Here is a 23909-nt window from a genome sequence, read left to right as displayed (position 1 = left end):
AGTCTCACTCTGTCACCCAGGCTGGAGTGCAGTGGCGCAATCCCAGCTCACTGTAAGCTCCCCCTCCCGGGTTCACGCCATTCTCCTGCCTCAGCCTCCCGAGTAGCTGGGACTACAGGTGTCCGACACCATGCCCAGCTAATTTTTTTGTATTTTTTAGTAAAGACGGGATTTCACCGTGTTAGCCAGGATGGTCTCGATCTCCTGACCTCATGATCTGCCCGCCTCAGCCTCCCAAAGTGCTGGGATTACAGGCGTGAGCCACCGTGCCTGGCCCAAAAATGGGATGTTTTAAATGATCAGATAATAAATACTTACATGAAGAACTGTGAACCATTTGTATCCTTCCCTCTGTTGGCCATTGACAAGAGAAATTCTTTGTTGTGTTTAACAGCAAAACTCTCGTCTATAGAGAAGTAAAGTTTTCAGTTATAGGTATAACCTCCAAAAAAATTCATTTTCACTTCTATTCATATCTGATGTATTATTTAGTGCCATACACAACTTACTTAGATAACAAAGTTAGGTTATGAAAGAAGAGAATCAAACATGAATCAATTTCCCCTCTCTTTTTTTTGAGACGGAGTCTTGCTCCGTCGCCCAGGCTGGAGTGCAGTGGCGCAATCTCGGCTCACTGTAAGCTCCGCCTCCCAGGTTCATGTCACTCTCCTGCCTCAGCCTCCCGAGTAGCTGGGACTACAGGCGCCTGCCACCACGCCCAGCTAATTTTTGTATTTTTAGTAGAGACGGGGTTTCACCGTGTTAGCCAGGATGGTCTCGATTTCCTGACCTCGTGATCCGCCCGCCTCGGCCTCCCAAAGTGCTGGGATTACAGGCGTGAGTCACCATGCCCGGCCTCCCCTCTCATCTTTTTAAGATTCAAATATTATTAATTTTCTATTATTTGCTTATAAAACCCAAATATTATCTCAATCCCCTTCCTTTCCATTTATATTTGTCCTTCACAATTTTTGGAAAAGATAACACCACTTTATTTAAATTAAAAAATGAAACTATCTTTAAAAAGCAAGGAATAGCTGAGCACAGTGGTGTGTGGCTGTAGTCCTAGCTACTCAGGAGATTGAAGCAGGAGGATCACTGGAGCTCAGGAGCTTGAACCTAAAGTGCACTATGATCACACCCATGAAAAGCCACTGCACTCCAGCCTGGGCAAGACAGTGAGATGCCATCTCTAAAAAAAAAGAAAGTGAGAGAGTCCAGATTAGATTCTTTTACATTTCACCTGTTTCATTTCTGAGCACAGAAAGGCACACATAGTATTATTTAGTCTGGAATCATTAACTTAACCTCTGCCATAGCATCACTTACCGCAAAAGGAGGAACTTGTTTTCCAATCCTGAGTTAGAATATTAAGAACAAATCATGTGGAATTTTAAACAAAATTTCACTAAATGTCAAAAGTGAAAGATGAAAAATATTACATTATTTCCACATTAAATATGCTTATAGTTTTCCAAATGGTCTTCACATCAACAAAAAAATTCCAGCAAGAAAACTTAAATTTTTGGAAAATATTACAGTCAAATTTTAGAATATCAAAGATATTTTTAAAAATTTTCATAGAAAAAATGACCTAAAATTTGGATGTTGTAAGAAATATTGCTGAATCTCCTTTAATAAAAGTTAAGACTGATCTACGGAAGTTCCTATTCTAGCATTAAAATTCTAAGAATTAAGTACAGATCATTGAAACCCTTTCAAATCATGTTGTAAAAATGTCCTAAGAAGAAAAAACACCCATCTTTATAAAAAGCAATTTTTTACCAGAAAATTAAACTTCAGATTAGTTGAAGGCAGCTAGACATTAGTATACCCTTTAATGAATAATGTTATTGATTCCATAGAGAATAAAACAGAATGAAAGAGAAAATATTTAAAACATAATATAAATGTAAACATTTTTACCTTCAAAAAATCCTCCATAGATAGATTCCCCTCCTCGTCCATTTCCTAAAAATGAAAAACATACTCTTATAACTCTCAAGATAGTAAGCTCCTCAAAGGTGATACCTAAACAAAATACTTCTTGTAAAGTAGATTTTTAAATAATTTTGAATTAACACTATTCGAGGATTGCAGCAAATCATAAACGATATTAATGTCAATAATGACAAGGTCCCAAATTACTTTCTTTCCTCTATGCTATGATAGTAAGAATGTGACAAAGACTATTAAAATATATTAAAAAAAGAACTTTCAGATTCTAATTATGATTATGCAGGTCTTGCAACAGGTTAACATTTTTTTTCCAAGTTTTTTAAAACTACATTTTTTTTTTTTTTTTTTTTTTGAGACAGAGTCTCGCTGTCGCCCAGGCTGGAGTGCAGTGGCGCGACCTCGGCTCACTGCAGGCTCCGCCCCCTGGGGTTCACGCCATTCTCCTGCCTCAGCCTCCCCAGTAGCTGGGACTACAGGCACCTGCCACCTCGCCCGGCTAATTTTTTGTATTTTTAGTAGAGACGGGGTTTCACTGTGTTAGCCAGGATGGTCTCGATCTCCTGACCTCGTGATCCGCCCGCCTCGGCCTCCCAAAGTGCTGGGATTACAAGCGTGAGCCACCGTGCCCAGCCAAAACTACAGTTTTGATATTTTTACAATAAAAAAATAAAAATTTCATTGTAGTAAGGATTACCACTTGTGACAAAATCAAACACATACACTTGACAGATTACTGAGATGAATGCAGTGTTCTGTTTTGTATCCAGAAGCCTATTTCTGAAATTCATGTGTCAAAGGCAAAATTATTTTCTATGAGCTTCCTTCTTTTTTTTTTTTTTGAGACAGAGTCTCGCTCTGTCATTCAGGCTGGAGTGCAGTGGCGCAATCTTGGCTCACCGCAACCTCCACCTTTCGGGTTCAAGCAATTCTCCTGCCTCAGCCTCTCTAGTAGCTGGGACTACAGGCACGCGCCATCATGGCCGGCAAATTTTTGTATTTTTAGTAGAGGCAGGATTTCATCATGTTGGCCAGGCTGGTCTCGAACTACTCATCTCATGATCCGCCCGCCTTGGCCTCCCAAAGTGCTGGGATTACAGGCATGAGCCACCGCGCCCAACCTATGAGCTTCCCTCTTTTACATATTTCTATGAGTACTTCTAATTGACCAAAGATTAAATGGAGTGAGAGTAACAAGAACATTGGACTAAAACTTCTAGAGGCTTGTCTAACTTTGAGATCTGTGATATTTAACGGAAAATAATACACGATTTTTCCAAATCTCACCTTCACTGAAGTCACCACCTTGAACCATAAAATCCTTGACAACTCTATGAAAGAGACAACTCTTATAATGTAATGGTTTCTGAGTTGATTTCCCGGTCCCCTTTTCACCTATAGAGATAAAAAATTAGGACATTTAATAGAAAGGAAATCAAAGTAGTATGAAAGCAAAATAAATGTACAATATGCCTCTCTTGAACCTTGCAGACTTAAAAAAAATCATATTTTCATTCCTTTCAGGAATTTTTTTAAAAAATCATCCGCATATTTCTGGAGAATATAGAAATCACTCTCAGATAATATACCATTACAACTAATATTTGGTTTTGGGTTTTTTTTTTTTGAGACAGAGTCTAGCTCTGTCACCTAGGCTACAGTGCGGTGGCACGATCTTGGCCCACTGCAACCTCCGCCTCCTGGGTTCAAGTGATTCTCCTGCCTCGGCCTCCCGAGTGGCTGGGATTACAGGCGCCTGCCACCACACCCGGCTAATTTTTTTTTAGTAGAGACGGAATTTCACCATGTTGGCCAGGCTGGTCTCAAAGTTCCTGACCTCAAGTGATCCACCCACCCTGGCCTCCCAAACTGCTGGGATTACAGGCATGAGCCACCACACTTGGCCTCTATTTTTTTAATTGAGACAGGGTCTCACTCTTGTCGCCCAGGCTGGAGTGCAGTGGAGTGATCTTGGCTCACTGCCACCTCCGCCTCCTGGGCTCAAGTGAATCTCCCACCTCAGCCTCCAGAGTAGCTGGGACTACAGGCGCACACTACCATGCCCGGCTGATTTTTTGTTATTTATTTTTTTGAGACGGAGTTTCACTCTTGTTGCCCAGGCTGGAGAGCAATGGCACGATCTCGGCTCACTGCAACCTCCATCTAGGGTTCAAGTGATTCTCCTGCCTCAGCCTCCCGAGTAGCTGGGATTACAGGCACCCACTACCACGCCTGGCTAATTTTTGTATTTTCAGTAGAGATGAGGTTTCACTATGTTTGCCGGGCTGGTCTCAAGCTCCTGACATCAGGTGATCTCTGCCTGCATTGGCCTTCCAAAAAGTGCTGGGATTACAGGCATGAGCCACCACGCCTGGCCAATTATTTGCATTTTTAGTAGAGACGGGGTTTCACCATGTTGGCCAGGATTGTCTTGAACTCCTGACCTCAAGTGATCCACCCACCTCGGCCTCCCAAAGTGCTGGGATTACAGGTGTGAGCCACCATGCCCAGCCACAATATTTCTTTTCTTTTTTTTTTTTTAGATGGGAGTCTCACTCTTGTAGCTCAGGCTGGAGTGCAATGGCACGATCTCGACTCACCGCAACCTCTGTCTCTCAGGTTCAAGCGATTCTCCTGCCTCGGCCTCCCAAGTAGCTGGGACTACAGGCGTGCGCCACCACATCCGGCTAATTTTTATATTTTTAGTAGAGACGGGGTTTCACCATCTTGGCCAGGCTCATCTCGGACTCCTGACCTCGTGATCCATCCCCCTCGGCCTCCCAGAGTGCTGGGATTACGGGCATGAGCCACCACGCCCGGCCACCCAGCCATAACATAATATTTCTAAGAATTTCTTCCATGCCCTAGTCACTGCTGTGTAATCTTCATGTTAAAAGAAGCAATATGCATGGAGCAATCTAAAATAGAGTAAATAAAAAATTAAAGCAAGCTATGCCATGTGTGGTAGCTCACACCTGTATCCCAGCTGAGGACGCTTATGTGTAAGGACTGATGAGCCCAGGAGTTCTAGTCCAGTTGGACAACGTTGCAAGATCCTGTCTCTTTAAACAACAACAACAAAAAAACAAAACAAAACAAAAAAAAGCAAGCAAGCAAACAAGCAAGCCATAGTCAACTGAGACTACTATAAGGGCAGTTGAAAATGTGAACAAACCTGTACAAAGACAACGAAAGTTCTCGCATGTTTTGGGGCACACATCAGAAAATAATTCAAAGACAACTCTTCCAGCTGAAAAAGAAGGTAGTTGGTTAAATTTCTTTACTAATTTAAAATATTAAACACCCATTTATAAATGTCAACTAATATTCTTACCAGGTTGATTGTTAATGGCAATGTCAAAAAAACATCGAGGACGTTGAACCTTTATTCCCATGGCTCCAATACTTAATCTATGAGTAAAATACAGTTTCAGACAAGCAGACTAAAATAGCAAAGATCTTTCACAAATTTCTGGAAAAAAATTCTGTGAAACGAAATTAGAAAGTTTGAATTTATTTTGATATTTATTTCTATGAGGTAAATCACATGGATTATTAGTGCTTTCTTTTTAGAGATTAGATTGCATTTTGTGAAGCAATTAGAAAAGACTTGAAAGTTAAGCCTTAACCATTATTACGTAATCAACTTTCTATTTATCAACCGGAATATAGATTAATAGCCCAAACAGAAAATTGTATTTACTCTGTATGATTAGTGAACTCAACAAGCAGATTACCTTCAAATGAAGAAAAGACCAAAAAAAAACAAGGACAACAGATCCCTGTGCTCCTAGAAAACAAAAATGAGAGTTCTGATTAAAATGTGAGATTTTTAAGAAGCAAAAATCATGTAAGAAGAAAAAGTGGGGTATTTTAACAACAGTATGGTACTGTTAAATAGTGTATGTGGTAGATTTACATTTTGAGTAAAAGCACAACATTCAATTTTACGTATGAGGGTACTTTCTGATTATGAGCAACAGCCTTTACTGAGATGTAGTATAGACACAAAAAATACCAAAGAGATACTCTGTATAACAGCTTTATTTCCATAACAGAAAGCTATTATTTAACAGACATTATTTTGATAAGGCATTTATTTTAAGGACTTAAAATGCTGAATTGTAATACTTGGTGGAAGATGATAGGGTAAGGTAAAGCGTAGAAGAAACAAAGGCACTAAGTGTAAATAGTATCCAAAATGATGGACTCAAAAAATGACAGTTTCATATGCTATGTATGCTATGCTATATTTCAATAAAAATTTACTTCATTAAAAATAATTAATATATCTAAGACAAAACTCTTTAATCTTCTAACTCCATTTCCTTGAATACTCAGTAAACATTATCATTGTCCAAGCCAGCTGCTGAGGCTGAAAACCTGGGGGTCATCTTCGGTTCCACTTTCCCTCATACCTCATTATCCAAACCATTAGGAAGGTAATTTGGCTCTAGCTTCAAAAATTATCCCAAAAGTTCTCATTACCTTTACCATTATCATTTCCTACCTAGGCTATTCCAATAGCCTCCTAACTGGTTTCTCTTATTTTACTCCTAATTCTGTACTGCCTCTTCTCCACAAAATAGCCAGAGTGGAATGATTCTTTTAAAACAATCTTACCATATCCTTCTCCTGCCTAAAACTATCTTACCATTCATCTGAAAAGTTTTAGCATGGATTTTAAGGCTCTAGACCAGCACTGCTCAATAAAAACATGAGCCACCCAGGTATAAAATTTTTCAGTAGCCACATTTTGACAAACAAAAACAAGCTAATTTTGGGCTGGGTGCGGTGGCTCACGCCTGTAATCCCAGTACTTTGGGGGGCTGAGGTGGGCGGATCAGGGTCAGGAGTTCGAGACCAGCCTGACCAACATAGTGAAACCCCATCTCTATTAAAAATACAAAAATTAGCTGGCTGCGGTGGTGGGTGCCTGTAATCCCAGCTACTCAGGAGGCTGAGGCAGAAGAACTGCTTGAGCCCGGGAGGTAGAGGTTGCAGTGAGCCAAGACTGCAGCACTGCACTCCAGCCTGGGGGACAGAGCGAGACTCAGTCTCAAACAATCAAACAAAAAACAGGCTAATTTTAATATATTCTATTTAACTCAGTATGTACAGATTGAATATCCTTTATAGGAAATGCTTGGGACCAGAAGTGTTTCAGATTTTTTTTTGAATTTTGGAATATTTGCATACACGAGATATCCTGGGGATGGGACACAGTTTAAACACAAAATTCATTTATATTTCAAACATACCTTATGCATATAGCCTGAATTGTATGTGTAATTTTATAAAATTTAAAAAATAATTTTGTGCATGAAACAAAGTTTGTATTAAGTACTTATGTGTGAAATTTTCAATTGTGATGCTCAAAAAGTTTCCATTTCGTACCTCAGATTTTCAGATTAGTGATGTTCAACTTGTACGTCCAAACTATTACCACTTCAAAATATAATAAACAAAAAATGTTACTGAGATTTTTTTTTTTGTACAAGTCTTTGGAAATCCAGTGTGTATTTTATCCTTGAAGCATATCTCAATTTAGACTAGCCACATTTCAAGTGCTCAAAAAGCACATGTGGCCTGTGGCTACTGTAATTTCAATTATACAGCTCTAAATATTTTCGCTAATGTTCACCTCTAGACATTTTCCTCAACTTTCATTTCCTAACATCTTCTAATATTTTCCTCACTTTATTTCAACTATATTGGTATCCTGCTTGTTCCCCCCGACTGCCACCCAACAGCCTACTCTTTCATCAGTTCCTTTACATTTGCTGTTCCCTCCACCTGGAATGCTCTCAAACCATCTTCACATGGTTCATCCCCTTGTTGCTCAAGTATCACCTTCTCATAGAGGCCCATTCCTAGTCTACTGTATTCAATAAAGGAGCTCTCATCCTCCTAACAATTTACATCCTCCTAACACTTTACATCCTCCTATTCTGCTTTATTTTTCTTCCAAGCATTTATTGCTAATTGGTATTCAATTTTTATATCCATCGACTCTCACTAGAATATAAATTCCATGATGTGATAAACCTGAATTTTCAGTCTTACTCCCTTCTCAATTCTTAGTGCTCAAACAGTGCTTGGCATATGACAAGAAATCAGTATTTATTAAATGAATGAATAAATGTGAGAGGATAGGCATTAAGTGAGAATGCAAAATTGCAGTAACAATAAAAAAAATGGAAACACTCAAAATATCTTACAATAGGGGAGAAACTGAACAAATTACGGTATAAAATGCTATTTAATGCTATATGGCACTGGCCGGGTGCGGTGGCTCAGGCTTGTAATCCCAGCACTTTGGGAGGCTGAGGCGGGCGGATCACGAGCTCAGGAGATCGAGACCATGGTGAAACCCCGTCTCTACTAAAAATACAAAAAAAAAAAATTAGCCGGGCATGGTGGCGGGCGCCTGTAGTCCCAGCTACTCGGAGAGGCTGAGGCAGGAGAATGGCGTGAACCCAGGAGGCGGAGCTTGCAGTGAGCCGAGATTGCGCCATTGCACTCCAGCCTGGGCGACAGAGCGAGACTCTGGCTCAAAAAAAAAAAAATACTATATGGCAGTTTCATTATAACACAAGCCAAGAAACCTATTGTTTAGTTCAAAAGAAACAAAAAAGTAAATTGTACATAAGTATTTCTTTTAACACCATAAAATAATACCCTATTTCTACAAAGAGAGATCTTGAGAATACTATATATACCAAACCCCTCACAGAATCTCTGCAAAAGGGACTGATTCTAGGAACGGAAGTCATCGGGGGCCTTCAGCTTTACATACAAGGTTTGAATTTTTGCAATAAGAATATGTTCATGTATTAGTTTTCCAACTTAAAATTGATAAAAGTTTAAAATATATCTGCACAGTAAAACAAATAGGAAATAAATGAAAACATTGAGTCTATCTCTAAGTAAATGAGTTACAGGTGATTTTTATTTTAGTTTTTGCATTTCCTAGGTTTTATACAGCAGACTTATGAAAGAAACTCAGGTAAGCATGTAATTTAAATCTTCAATTATATATTGTTTCTTTTTTCTTATTTTTGCTTTTGTTTTTCAATGACATTTTTAAAGCGTCTCACTGTCATGATTACTACATCATGACTGAGCATCCCAAATCTGAAAACCCCAAATCTGAAATTTTTTGAGTGCCAAAAAGACACCCAAAGGAAATGCTCATTGGAGCATTTTGGATTTTCAGAATTGGAAGGTTCAACTGGTAAGTATATTGCAAACATTGCAAAATCTGAAAAAATCAGAAATCCGCAATAATATGGTCCAAAGCATTTTGGATAAGAGGTGCTTAACTAGTGCTGCTGTTTAACATTTAAAGAGCTTAGAAGTCCAGGCGCAGTGGCTCACGCTTGTAATCCCAGCACTTTGGGAGGCCGAGGCAGGCGGATCACGAGGTCAGGAGATCGAGACCACGGTGAAACCCCGTCTCTACTAAAAATACAAAAAAATTAGCCGGGCATGGTGGTGGACACCTGTAGTCCCAGCTACTCGGAGAGGCTGAGGCAGGAGAATGGCGTGAACGCGGCAGGCAGAGCTTGCAGTGAGCCGAGATCATGCCACTGCACTCCAGCCTGGGTGACAGAGCGAGACTCCGTCTCAAAAAAAAAAATAAATAAAGAGCTTAGGAGGCCAGGAGCAGTGGCTCACACCTGTAATCCCGGCACTTTGGGAGGCGGAAGCAGGCAGATTGCTTAAGTCCAGCAGTTCGAGACCAGCCTGGGCAACATGGCAAAACCCTGTCTTCACAAAAAATACAAAAATTAGGCATGGTGGCACATGCCTGTAGTCCCAGCTACTGGAGACGCTGAGGTGGGAAGATCAATTGAGCCAGGGAGGCGGAGGGTGCAGTGAGCCAAGATCAAGCCACTGTACTCTAGCCTGGGTGACAGAGTGAGACCCCGTTTCAAAAAAAAAAAAAAAGACTTTTTTTTCCCTCTCACAAAATGTGTACCTCCCCACAAAATAGAAACTAAGAAAAGTACTTGCGAATATTTACCTGAACCCTGGATATGAAGCAGCTTTTTAGATTCACTAATGAAGTAAATAATGGAGATAAACAGATTTGAACTTATGAAAAAAATTATTTCTATTTGTCTATGTGAAATTAAAAAGAAAAAAATTGGGGAAAATACATTGTCGTAGTTGCTGAGAATATTAATTTTCTTAAGCAGTGCTTAGGAATGGGGGCACTAGGGCAATTCATTGAGTAGGGCTTTCCAGCTCACTGCAGAACCTTAAGCAACCCTTGCCCTATTAAATATCAGTCACTGTTGACAACCAAAACCTTTCACTGTCCGTCTATCAAATTAAAGCTCAAAGGACGCCTAACGGTATATGAGCAGAGAATTCACAAAAAGCGAAATAACAAAAAAAAAAACATAAAAGGCACCAGCAGTTTTGATAAGCAACTTGGCATTACAGACCAAGAATCTTGAATATATTCACATTCATTGTACCTTTTAACATTTTACTAATTCTATGTACTGGAATATCTGTAAAGGCAACCATTTAAAATAAAACAGTCCTTGGCTTTTTTTTTTTTTAATAACAGTAAGCACAAACAACTTAAATGTCTAACACAATAGTTAAGTAAATTAGTTTGTGATGGACTGCCTAAGAAAATAAGCTTTTTAAAATAACATGAAAAAAATGTGTTAAATGCCACATGAATAAAGATAATTGTACAGGAGTAAGAATTACTTAAAAAATATCCCCATGAAATGAAATACTATCTATGAGAAATCATAATCTTACATATCAAAATTACAAAGGTAACATTTTTTCACCAACTGGATTGACAAAAAATGTTGACCTCATTCATTGTTGCTGCTGGTAAAGGGATAAACTGATAGAATTACTTGATTGCCAATTTGACAACAAATATCCATATTACAAATGCATTTAAGGCTCTCTGACTCAGTAATTCCACTTCTAGGAATTTACTTTATGTACATCCTTACACATTCGCAAAATAACATACGTGCAAGGTTATTCAATGTACCATAATTTGTAGTAGTAAAAGGCTGTAAACCTAAATGTCCATCAAGGAGGGATAGGTTATAGAAATATAAACCTGTATTTATATAAATATAAATATTTACCTATATTTAAATATAAATGTTTACTTTTATTTATATAAACATAAATATTTACCTTTATTTATATAAATATATTTATAACTTAATGTACATATAATTTATGATCTATAATACAAAATAATTTAATAAATATAAATCAGGTATACCATTGTATACCTGTAGAAAGTACAAAGCTATTAGAAAGAATGAGGAATCTGTTCACGTACTGCTGTCTCCAAGATAGGGAGAACTATTTCCTAAAATCTGTAAACGTTAACTTATTTTGTTAAATGAAAAAGAAAATAAGCCAGGCACGGTGGCTCAAGGCTGTAATCCCAGCACTTTGGGAGGCCGAGGCGGGCGGATCAGGAGGTCAGGAGACTGAGACCATCCTGGCTAACACGATGAAACCCCGTCTCCACTAAAAATACAAAAAAATAAGCCAGACGTGGTGGTGGGCGCCTGTAGTCCCAGCTACTCGGGAGGCTGAGGCAGGAGAAAGGCATGAACCTGGGAGGCGGAGCTTGCAGTGTGCCGAGGTCGCACCACTGCACTCCAGTCTGGGCGACAGAGCAAGACTACTCTCCAAAAAAAAAAAAAAAAAGAAAAAGAAAATAAAAGGCTAGATGCGGTGGCTTACACTTTAGAAGGCTGAGACAGGTGGATTGCTTGAGTCCAGGAGTTTGAGACCAGCCTGGGCAACATGGCAAAACCGTCTCTACAGAAAATACAAAAATTAGCTGGGCATGGTGGCCCATGCCTGTAGTCCCAGCTACCTGGGAGGCTGAGGCAGGAGGATCATTTGGGCCCAGGATGCGGAGGTTGCAGTGAGCTGAGATTGTGCCATGGCACTTGAAGTTGGGCGACAGAGTGGGACCCTGTATCAAAAAAAAAAAAAAAAGGTCGCCCAGGCATGGTGGCTCATGCTTATAATCCCAGCACTTAGGAAGGCTGAGGCAGGAGGATTGAAACACCAGCCTGGGAAACATAGGGAGAACTTTGTTTCTACTTCAAACAAACAAGCAAGGTACAGAAGTGTGTATGATATACTGTCTTTGTATATTTTTAAAATAAGAGAGAGCTGGGCGTGGTGGCTCATGCCTGTAATCCCAGCACTTTGGGAGGTCAAGGCAGGTGGATCACCTGAGATCAGGAGTTTGAGAGCAGCCTGGCCAACATGGCGAAACCCTGTCTTTACTAAAAATATAAATAATTAGCCGGGTGTGGTGGCACACGCCTGTAGTCCCAGCTACTCGGGAGGTTGAGGCACAGAATTGCTTGAACTCAGGATGGGGAGGTCGTGGTGAGCCAAAATTGCACCACTGCATTCCAGCCTGGATGACAGAGTGAGACTGTCTCAAAAAAAAAAAAAAAAAAGAAGAAGAAGAAGAAGAAGAAAAGAAAAAAAAGAGAGAAAAACGAAAGTGGGGCCAGGCATGGTGGCGTGCACCTGTAGTCCTAGCTACTCAGGAGGATCAGGTGGGAGGACTCTTTCAGCCCAGGATTTCGAGGCTGCAGTGAGCTATGGTAGCATCACTGCACTCCAGCCTCAGACCATCTCCAAAAACAAAATTAAATTAAATTTTACAAGTATGTATTTGCTTAACAAAAAGGCATCTAGGGAGAGAAAAAAATCGGTAACTGGAAAAGAGGGCTAAGATTTTTCACTTTATAACCTCATATTTTCAATTTTATGCCACATGAATATATTATCTATTAAAAATTATTATAACATATCCCATCCTAGGTATATACTCAAAAGAAAGGAAATCACATATCGAGATATCTTCACTCCTATGTTTACTGCAGCACTATTCACAATATCCAAGATTTAGAAGTAACTTAAATATCTATCAACAGATTACCAGATAAAGAATATGTGGGCTGGGTGTGGTGGCTCCCGCCTGTAATCTCCGCACTTTGGGAGGCGAAGGTGGGCAGATTACCTGAGGTCAGGAGTTCAAGACCACCCTGGCCAACATGGTGAAATCCCGTCTCTACTAAAAACACAAAACTGAGCTGAGCGTAATGGCGCATGCCTGTAGTCCCAGCTACTCTCAGGAGGCTGAGGCAGGAGAATCGCTTAAACCCGGGAAGCAGAGGTTGCAGTGAGCTGAGACTGCACCACAACACTCCAGCCTGGGCAACAGAGTAAGACTCCGTCTCAGAAAAAAAATGGACCAGGAGAGGTATTAGTGCTGGTTGGGTGGTTCCAAAGGCAGACACTGTTGGGGGACTGCTGCATGACGTGACTCCTGGAGCCTTCAAGTCTTCAGTTTTCTTTAGGTTTCATGGGGAGTGAGGCCCTTCAGGCTGCTGAGTGTTACAAGAAAGTTCTCCGCTTTCCTGCCTCACTGCGCAGTCTGAAGGAGGTGAGGTGAGCTTTCTGCTGGCACCATCTGCTTTTCCCTAAGGCCAAAGTTTCCCTGGGATCTGGGGGTTTAGGCCACTCAAAACACAATTTTCGACCGGGTGCGAAGGCTCATGCCTGTAATCCCAGCACTTTGGAAGGCTGAGGCAGGGGGATCACTTGAGGTCAGGAGTTCCAGAACAGCCTGGCCAACATGGTGAAACCCCATCTCTACTAAAAATACAAAAATTCACAGGGCGTGGTGGCGTGTGCCTGTAATCCCAGCTACCTGGGAGGCTGAGGCAGGAAAATTTCTGGAACCCAGGGGGCAGACAGTCTGCAGTGAGCCAAGATCGCACCACTGCACTCCAGCCTGGGCAAGAGTGAGACTCCGTCTCAAAAAAACAAACAAAAAGGCCGGGCGCAGTGGCTCTCGCCTGTAATCCCAGCACTTTGGGAGGCCGAGGCGGGTAGATCATCTGAGGTCGGGAGCTCAAGACCAGCCCGACCAACATGGAGAAACCCCATCTCTACTAAAAATACAAAATTAGCTGGGCGTAGTGGCGCATGCCTGTAATCCCAGCTACTCGGGAAGGCTGAGGCAGGAGAATCGCTTGAACCCGGGAGGCGGAGCTTGCAGTGAGCCGAGATCGCGCCACTGCACTCCAGCCTGGGCAACAAGAGCGAAACTCAGTCTCAAAAACAAAAAACAAAACAAAACAAAAAACTGTGATACATATACACAACAGAGTACTATTTAACCATTAAAAAGAATAAGATCCTGTCATTTGCAACAACATGGATGGAACTGGAAGGTCATTATAGTAAGTAAAATAAGCCAGGCACAGAAGGACAAACTTCACATGTTCTCGCTTATTTGTGGGAATTAAAAATTTAAACAATTGAACTCTTGGACATAAGAGACTAGAGAGATGGTTACTAGACACTTGAGAGGGTAATGGGGGCTGGAAGTGAGGATGGTTAATGGGTGCAAAAAAATAGTTAAGAATAAATAAAACCTAGTGTTTGCTAGCACAATGGGGTGACTAACGATACTAAAAAAAATTTAATTGTATATTTAAACATAAAGAGTATAACTGGATTGTTTGTAATGAAAAGGATAAATGCTTGAGAAGACGGATACTCCATTCAGTCTAATGTGATCATTATGCATTGCATGCCTGTATCAAAATATCTCATGTACCCATAAATATACCTACTACGTACCCACAAAAATTAAAAATTAAGAAAAGGGTAACTTTTAAGACACCGAAAAAACTTACTATAAAAATGAATAGGCCAGGCGTGGTGGCTCATGCCTATAATCCCAGCACTTTGGGAGGCCGAGGCGTGCGGATCACGAGGCCAGGAGATCGAGACCATCCTGGCTAACACGGTGAAACCCCGTCTCCACTAAAAATACAAAAAATTAGCTGGGTGTGGTGGCGGGCGCCTGTAGTCCCAGCTACTCAGAAGGCTGATGCAGAATGGCGTGAACCCGGGAGGCGGAGCTTGCAGTGAGCCCAGTTCGCGCCACTGCGCTCCAGCCTGAGTGACAGAGTGAGAATCCATCTCAAAAAAAAAAAGGAAAAAGAAATCTGTAACCAGATGCAGTAAGACAAGCATCTGGTCAATTTTTCTTTCTTTTTTTTCTTTTTTTTTGAGACGGAGTCTCGCTCTGCCACCCAGGCTGGAGTGCAGTGGCGCAATCTCGGCTCACTGCAAGCTCTGCCTCCCGGGTTCACGCCATTCTCCTGCCTCAGCCTGTCCGAGTAGCTGGGACCACAGGCGCCCGCCACCATGCCCAGCTAATTTTTTGTATTTTTAGTAGAGACGGGGTTTCACCGTGGTCTCGATCTCCTGACCTCGTGATCCGCCTGCCTCGGCCTCCCAAAGCGCTGGGATTACAAGTGTGAGCCACCGCGCCCGGCTCATTTTTTTTCAAGTAAAAGTAAAGAGAAAAAATAATGCTGGGAGATACCAAAAATACGATTCAGGGGAAAATTAAGCCCTTATAATTTTAAATAAAATATCCATGACCAACCTGGGCAACAGCAAGACCCCATCTCTATAAAAAAAAATATGAAAACTAGCTGGGTGTGATGACACAGGCCTGTGGTCCCAGCTATTTGGGAGGCTGCGGTGGGAGGATCATTTGAGCCCAGGAAGTTGGGGCTGCAGTGAGCAGTCATCATGCCACTACACTCCAGCCTGGCCAACAGAGTGAGACTCTGTCAAAAAAAAAAAAAAAAAAAAAAAAAAACACACACAAATCATGAATTGCCTAAAAATACTAGAATATAATCAAAATTTTCAGTGTAGTAGTAGTAGTCTGTGCGTGATTTGTTTGCTGCAAATTTGTTCAGTATGAACTACAGCTAAAATCCAGACAAATTTTTCTTGAAAAAAAAAAAAAAATCACCGTATCTGGCACTGTGCCCCATTTCTACACAGCAATCAGCATAGTCTGCTCCCAATAGATAACATATATATGTTCTAGTTTGACCTAGTTCTAGCTATTGCTTATTAGCTGTTAAAATTTATTGTCTACTTGACCTCATGTACTTACCTCACCTGCTTGACTCCTTCAGAAATTTAAGTATAATATACTGAATCTACTTTTTTCATCATAATGAAAATACATTTTTAATAAGATAAGCAATAAGGCTAATAAGCTCACTGAAAAAAATTAATCATACAAAATGCACAAAATTCTAAAACTTAGCTATAGCTTTTAATACTTTTATTATATTCTTGTTTTTTCTATGCAGGTGATTAAATGTTATTTTTAATATTTATCAACAATATAGTCACTTCTGTATTTCAATAATAAGGTAATACAATTTAAAAATATCATGAAGTGCTATCATTTATAAACTGCAACAAATACATTTCATAAAACTATCAGTAAAAGGTAAACAGTTTATATGTAAAAAAATTTATTCTTGTAGTTTCATACATAAACTATTTTCCATATTAATCCTAAAATAACATGACTAAATGAAAAAGAGGACAAAAATATAGACAACTAATTATTAAAATATATAGTAGCGGACATGGCATTTATAAGTAGGCATACGGTAACTTTATTATATTTAAAAGTTATTTGGAAGTTTCACACATTATGAGGAAGTCAGCATAGCACCGAGTTTCTAATCTAGAAAGAATAGAAAGTAAATTCTATTTTTAGAGACAGGGTCTCGCTATGCCGCTCAGGCTGGAGAACAGTGGTAAGATCACAGCTCACCGCAGCCTGGAGTGCAGTGGCTCAAGCAATCCTCCTACCTCAGCCTCCCGAGTAGCTGGGACTACAGGCGTGAGCCACCACCTCCAGCTAATTTTTAAAAATTTTTTTGTAGATATATTGCCTAGTCTGAGTAAATTATTTTTAACGATTAAGATGCCAAGCAAGTCTCTGCCCCTTAGGATTCTCCCCACTGATTCCCGTGTGTCCTTTAAAATGCAAATTAGCCAGATAATTAGTTAGCCAGAGTTCACTCTCTGGGAACTTCACGCTGACTCTCTAAGGTCCGTTTGTTCGTTTGTTTTTCTGAGAGGGAGTCTCGCTCTGTCGCCCAGGTTGGAGTGCAGTGGCGGGACCTCGGCTCACTGCAAGCTCCACCTCCCGAGTTCACGCCATTCTTCTGCCTCAGCCTCCCGAGTAGCTGGGACTACAGGCACCCGCCACCACGCCCGGCTAATTTTTTGTATTTTTTTTTTTAGTAGAGATGGGGTTTCACCGTGTTAGCCAGGATGGTCTCGATCTCCTGACCTCGTGATCTGCCCGCCTTGGCCTCCCAAAGTGCTGGGATTACAGGCATGAGCCACCGGTCCAGGCCCTGACTTTCTAAGGTTTAAATGATCCTCCCTTGTTAAATGTTACTCTCTTATCACTCCACCAATTTGAAACCTTTGTATCTTCAACACCAAACACAGTGATGTTATCAAATAAAAAGAATGTTAATTGAGGCATGAACAGATCTAGACTCTATTATAATCCAGTGCCTATCCTCTTAAACATGTACTGCTTGCTTCTTTTTTCTTTTCTTTCTTTTCTTTTTTTTTGGTTGTTGTCGTTGTTGAGACAGAGTTTCGCTCGTTGTCCAGGCTGGAGTGCAATGGTGCAATCTCGGCTCACCACAACTTCTGCCTCCCAGGTTCAAGAGATTCTCCTGCCTCAGCCTCCCGAGTAGCTGGGATTACAGGAATGAGCCAGCACACCCGGCTAATTTTGTATTTTTAGTAGAGACGGGGTTTCTCCATGTTGGTCAGACTGGTCTCAAACTCCCAATCGCAGGTGATCCGCCTGCCTCAGCCTCCCAAAGTGTTGGGACTACAGGCATGGGCCACCGCGCCCAGACTGCTTGCTTCTTAAATGGGGATATTGCTAACATACATCTGTAGTCAGTAAATTCTCCCAGAACCTACCACCAGTAATCATCCTCTCTGCCTCCTCCACAACTGAAACAGAACCCATTCCCTAGATCTACTAGGAAGTGTTTTGTTTCCCAAAAAAACAACCCCCCCCCCAAAAAAACCCAAAACCAGAATCCACTTCAGTTTACAACCAAGAAAGAATTATTCTTACCTGCTAAATTTGATGAAACAGGAGACAATTTATAAGATTTCCACCTCTTAAGTGAAATCATGTAAGTTAAATTAATTAAAACTATAGCAGATCTTTAATATTACTTTCAAGGAAAGTAACTTAACATTCCTACTAGCCTCTTTAGCCTACTCTTAATGTAGTTCATATAGATCAAATGAGAAATGAAAATGCACCACATCAAAAACATTTCAGTATATTTACAAATGCCAAGTTGCTAATGAATAAAGTAGAAACAAGCTAACATTCTAAGGTGAGTGTCAGGAAGGACAATTATGCTATTTCATATAGTGTCCCTTCCACTGATGTTTCTGATGGACACAAACCACCCTGATGCAAACCACTGCACTGGTAGCAACATGATTAACAGTGTATAGACACTTCTGAAATTCTTAAATCCTCTAGAAAACTTACAAAGATAACCCATAATGTTGCCTAATTCAGTGTTAAATAAGGATATTAAGCACTTACTATATATACGATCTGAGAGACATAAAAATATAATACATCTATGTCAGTACCAAACTACAAACAGTACCAAACTACAAAAGCTAATACTAACTGGGAACTCATGGCTAATACTCTTAATGTTGTACTTGCAATTATCTAAGTTTTTTTTTTTTTTTTTTTTTTTTGAGAGGGAGTTTCGTTCTTGTGCCCAGGCTGAAGTGCAATGGCGCGATCTTGGCTCACCGCAACCTCCGCCTCCTGGGTTCAAGCGATTCTCCTGCCTCAGTCTCAGAGTAGCTGGGATTACAGGCATGCGCCACCATGCCCGGCTAAATTTGTATTTTTAGTAGAGACAGGGTTTCTTCATGTTCCTCAGGCTGGTCTTGAGCTCCCGACCTCAGGTGATCCACCCACCTCGGCCTCCCAAAGTGTCGGGATTACAGGTGTGAGCCACCGTGCTCGGCCTTACCTAAGTTCTTATAATAATAAATTTACGAAAACCAAAAACAAGAAAAAAAATTTACCCCCACTGTTTTCAAAGATATATACATATATACACCCAGTTCTAACCCCATTACTCAATCGAATAATTCCTACATAAAAAAATAAGAACATTAGGAGTTTCAAGGAACTCTAAGAGATAACCTGATCCAATCTTCTGATTTTATAGATCAAGAACAAGAGGACAAAAGAGATGAAATGAGTGGCTCAAGTTCACAAATGGAAAAAAGCAAAAGTTCTGATTTAGTACTTTCTACAACTTCACGGTAAAAACTAGTTTACTCACAAATGTTCCACATAACGGCTTAATATTACTTTTCACCATATAACCATGATTCAATGCTTTAATTATAAATAAACCTGAAGCTAAAATGTACACAATAACAAGAGCTTAGTATATACACACCACACACAAATACGCTTCATTCATTTTTAAAACGAGTTAAGGAATCATTCATGTTTTTATTTTTATTTTTAATTTTTTGAGATGGAGTTTCGCTCGTTTCCCAGGCTGCAGTGCAATGGCGTGATCTCAGCTCACCGCAACCTCCACCTCCCGGGTTCAAGCGATTTCCTGCCTCAGCCTCCCGAGTAGTTGGGATTACAGGCATGTGCCACGGCTAATTTTTGTATTCTAAGTAGAGACGCAGAGACGGGGTTTCTCCATGTTGGTCAGGCTGGTCTGGAACTCCCGACCTCAGGTGATCCACCCACCTCGGCCTCCCAAAGTGCTGGGATTACAGGCGTGAGCCACCACCCCCGGCCATCATTCGTTTTTAAAACAATCATTCTAATATAAAAGATCGATGTTTATATTTATAAGTAAGTGTTATATAATCAAATTTCAGTAAGTGTGTGATCATTTTAAGCCATTATTCTAAAACAAAGTTCAAAAGTTTTCTTGTCTGCTGCTAGAAGTATAAACTCCCAATAACAGCAGTTTTCCCTGAATACTGTCTGTAGTAAATTTCAAGATGCGGGCCGGGCGCGGTGGCTCACGCTTGTAATCCCAGCACTATGGGAGGCCGAGGCGGGCGGATCACGAGGTCAGGAGATCGAGACCACGGTGAAACCCCGTCTCTACTAAAAATACAAAAAATTAGCCGGGCGTGGTGGCTGGCGCCTGTAGTCCCAGCTACTCGGAGAGGCTGAGGCAGGAGAATGGCGGGAACCTGGGAGGCGGAGCTTGCAGTGAGCCGAGATTGCGCCACTGCACTCCAGCCTGGGCGACAGAGCGAGACTCCGTCTCAAAAAAAAAAAAAAAAAAAAATTTCAAGATGCAAGTTTGCCCTACAGAAATAAAAATACCGAGTTCTTATGGTGACCATTTATGCATTAAACCAGGGAAACTCACCGACACTTAAGCAACATGAAACTTGAAGTTTAGTCCTAACATTAAAAGCAAAAAGGGCTGGGCACGGTGGCTCACGCCTGTAATACCAGCACTTTGGGAGGCCAAGGCGGGCAGATCATGAGGTCAGGAGTTTGGGACCAGCCTAACCAACATGGTGAAACCCTATCTCTATAAAAAACACAAAAATTAGCTGGGTGTGGTGGCACATGCCTGTAATCCCAGCTACTCAGGAGGCTGAAGCAGAAGAACCACTTGAACCCGGGAGGCAGAGGTTGCAGTGAGCCCAGATCATGCCACTGCACTCCAGTCTGGGCAAGAGAGCGAGACTCTTGTCTCAAAAAAAAAAAAAAAGCAAAAGGCAGGCTGGGCACAGTGCACAGTGGCTCACGCCTATAATCCCAGCACTTTGGGAGGCGGAGGCGGATGGATTACTTGAGGTCAGGAATTTGAGACCAGCGTAGCCAACATGGTGAAACCCCTTCTCTACTAAAAATATAAAAATTACCCGGTGTGGTGGTGGGTGCCTGTACTCCCAGCTACTAGGGAGGCTGAGGCGCGAGAATCGCTTCAGCTCAGGAGGTGGAGGTTGCAGTGAGCTGAGATCATGCCACTGCACTACAGCCTGGGCGACAGAGCAAGACTCTGTCTGAAAAATAAATAAATAAATAAAAGCAAAAAGCATGCAATGCAACAGAAATACTTGCAACAAACTCTTCAGGTCACTTGCATTAATTATCTATGTATTCCTTCATGACATCTTAGTACACTGGGATTCTAAAAATAGACAATACTTTATAATTATGTTTAAATACTCTATTTATAAACTAATAAGAAGGAAAAAAGCCTAACTAAAAGGGGCAACTATTATTTAAAGAATTAACCCGAGATAGTGTCCTAATACAAGTACTTTATTAGGAATGGCTTCCACTTTCCCTTTGTATAAAGAAGAGGATGCTGCCTCACAGAAAATCTAATTTAAGGCAAAATATCAAAAATATGTAGAAGTCACCAATACTGCAAGACCACAATAATAAGCACCACAGTACATCGACTATATGGTTAAAAATAAATGTAATGAACACTCTTCACCCATAAAGGAACCACTGAGTTAACGAAAGCCAATTTCACGCACAATTTTAACAAAGCTGAGTATTTAATTTTCAAGCCCATAGTTGATGGAAGGTAGAGATCAAAATGTCATTTTGCAGGTAGGTGAAGAAACTGAAGCTCAGAAAGATGATTGGGCCAGAAAGTCCAAATTTTTCTAACCTAAGAAGTTTACATACTTATACACTCCTGACAGCAGGGGAAGGCAACCCTGACAACTGCCTGCAGAGAAGAGAAAAGCCTTAAAAAGGAAACCAACAATTCAAGTGCGCAGAATCCTACTACAAGACCCTATAGGATCTCAGAGCATCAATAATTCTGAATCATAAAGAAATAGTGAAACAACGTACAATGAACTCTTGTTTAAGTCACAGAACCATGTAATTTGTTACAGAAATAATTCCGTCCCAATTGGTTAACGTAAAAAAAAAGGGGAGTGCTAAAACGGGTAAATTTTCAGGATATATTAAAAACATGAGAGAAGCAGCCATTCTAAATGTATCTTTTCTGGATTTTATAGCACGATTTCAAAATTTATAAAATGTTCACCCCCCCACCCGTCATTGTTACGAAGTAGCAATTACCGGCCATCCTGTTACCAAATGGGAATACACAGACAAAAACGTGTGTGTGACCGACACACACTCAGTCTTTTTTTTTCCTGGTTTTAGCTACTGAAAGTTAATATCAGGCCCCCCTAATTTCTAAAACATCTAATTGTTCTTTGGACAACTATGTTAGTACCAAACTATAAAAGCAAATACTTTTGTATTTGTGTTCACTACCGCAAAATGTTGGTTACACACAGAAAGGGCTATCGTGGGAAGAAATTAAAATCAACGCACAAAATGGTGCTTTTATAGCATTTTCAAAACGATTGTGCATACTCCTTGCCAGCACATCTAGACTTTGCTCCTTAAGACTAAACATGAGCTAGCCGGGCGCGGTGGCTCTCGCCTGTAATCCCAACACTTTGGGAGGCCGAGGTGGGCGGATCACGAGGTCAGGAGATCGACCATCCTGGCTAACACGGTGAAAACCCGTCTCTACTAAAAACACAAAAAATTAGCCGGGCATGGTGGCACGTGCCTGTAGTCCCAGCTACTTGGGAGGCTGAGGCAGAAGAATCACTTGAACCCGGGAGGCGGAGGTTGCAGTGAGCCAAGATCGCGCCACTGCACTCCAGCCTAGGCGACAGAGCGAGACTCCGTCTCAAAAAGAAAAAAAAAAAAAAGACTAACCAAGAGCCAAATTAGCATACTTCCCCTTCAGGCATACTGAGCTCCGAAATCATCATCTTCCTCCTAAAGAGTAATTATCTCCTCCTAAAAGGACTGCGCAGCTCACAGCTCCTCCGAAACACGGGAGAACTTCGCGAGAGCTCAAGACCCTGGACTTGAGCTTTAGAAAAATGCTTAACAAAGTGGCCTCTGCCACTTAACTGCACGACAGCCAGTGTGCTGTGAGAGGAAAAGGTCGAAAGAGGAGGAAAGCTAGTCTTTAATTTTAATCCCTATGATTCAGGCTCTTCGCCCGCCACTCTCCAACCCTAGCCTGACAGGACGTCAGGCTGTCTCCCCCTTACCCACCAGTCCCGCCACCTACCCCGCAACAGTGCTCAGTCTTGGGATTTTGAAGCTTTAAAAATCAACCCGGCTCCCCAGAGTTCAGGCCGCAGTCGCTGCCGCCATGTTACAGCTTGTGCGGCAAAATGCGTCAGTGAGGGAGGTGTGCGCCTGAGTAGGGAGGGCGGGGGCTGGCAGAGGAAGGACCGTCCCCAGGCCCCGGGTCTCGACTGCAAGCCTTCTCCTACTGCAACAGCGGCAAAGGCACTGCTGCGGTCCTCAGGGACCTCCTCTGGGCCCAAGCAGCCCCGATACCTCGAGGGAGAGACGGTTAACCCAACCCGGTCAGCCGCGCCGGCTCCGCCCCTCTTCCCAGGCCCTTCCCGCTTTCGTATCCAGGGACTGCTGAAATGACGCCGCCAGAACAACATAAGCCTCACACCACTTACCTGCACCGGTAGAGTTTTCCTCTTGTCTGGGTCCGGTCCTTTGAAGCGCTTCAAATCTACCGCCGCCAGAAAAGGCGCTAAAGCCCGCTAACCGCCTCCCTCCCCCACAACTCAGTCCTGGCGTGGAGGGACAGCGTCGCACCGGAAGCGCGTCAGGATTGGGTTGTCAGCATCGGCCAGCGTTCACTTGCTTGCGTCACCACGCCCTCCTAGGACTTCTAGGATTTGGGTTCCTTTTAAATCCCTAGTTTATAGGTAGCGTAATGCTTTCTGGATGCGTTGACTGGGAACGCTTGTAACCATTAAAATGTCATATCCTTCGTGAAGTAAAGTGCTTCATTTAATAAACATTTATTGATCTTACGCTAGGTTATCAGAAAGGAAGGCCTACCTTCATGGAGCTTCCGGTTAAGCTTCCACTTAACGCTAGGATGTAAGTTCTAAAAACGCAGTAATGAGCA

General features: G+C 41.5%; 1 protein-coding gene across 9 annotated transcripts in view; it reads right to left on the bottom strand.

The window, feature by feature from the left end:
- The window catches only part of PPIG (peptidylprolyl isomerase G), a 53045-nt gene extending 29437 nt beyond the window's left edge, over positions 1-23608 (bottom strand). The window contains exons 1-7 of one of the 9 annotated variants that reach the window (XM_063644694.1): positions 23449-23608; positions 5694-5746; positions 5291-5367; positions 5132-5206; positions 3244-3351; positions 1927-1971; positions 319-406 (exon numbers count right to left, since the gene is read on the bottom strand). In XM_063644694.1, the coding sequence (XP_063500764.1) occupies positions 319-406; positions 1927-1971; positions 3244-3351; positions 5132-5206; positions 5291-5351 (377 nt within the window). In that variant the 5' untranslated portion in view covers positions 5352-5367; positions 5694-5746; positions 23449-23608. Of the gene's footprint in view, positions 1-318; positions 407-1926; positions 1972-3243; positions 3352-5131; positions 5207-5290; positions 5442-5693; positions 5747-23039; positions 23386-23448 lie in introns of those variants that run through there. The other 8 variants (XM_055289637.2, XM_063644691.1, XM_055289638.2 and 5 more) reach the window with 8 other exon arrangements.
- Between the last annotated feature and the right edge of the window lie 301 nt (positions 23609-23909).

Source organism: Symphalangus syndactylus, chromosome 8, assembly GCF_028878055.3.
Source record: "Symphalangus syndactylus isolate Jambi chromosome 8, NHGRI_mSymSyn1-v2.1_pri, whole genome shotgun sequence".
Taxonomy (NCBI): Eukaryota; Metazoa; Chordata; class Mammalia; order Primates; family Hylobatidae; genus Symphalangus; species Symphalangus syndactylus.
This window is presented reverse-complemented; position numbering and strand designations above follow the sequence as displayed.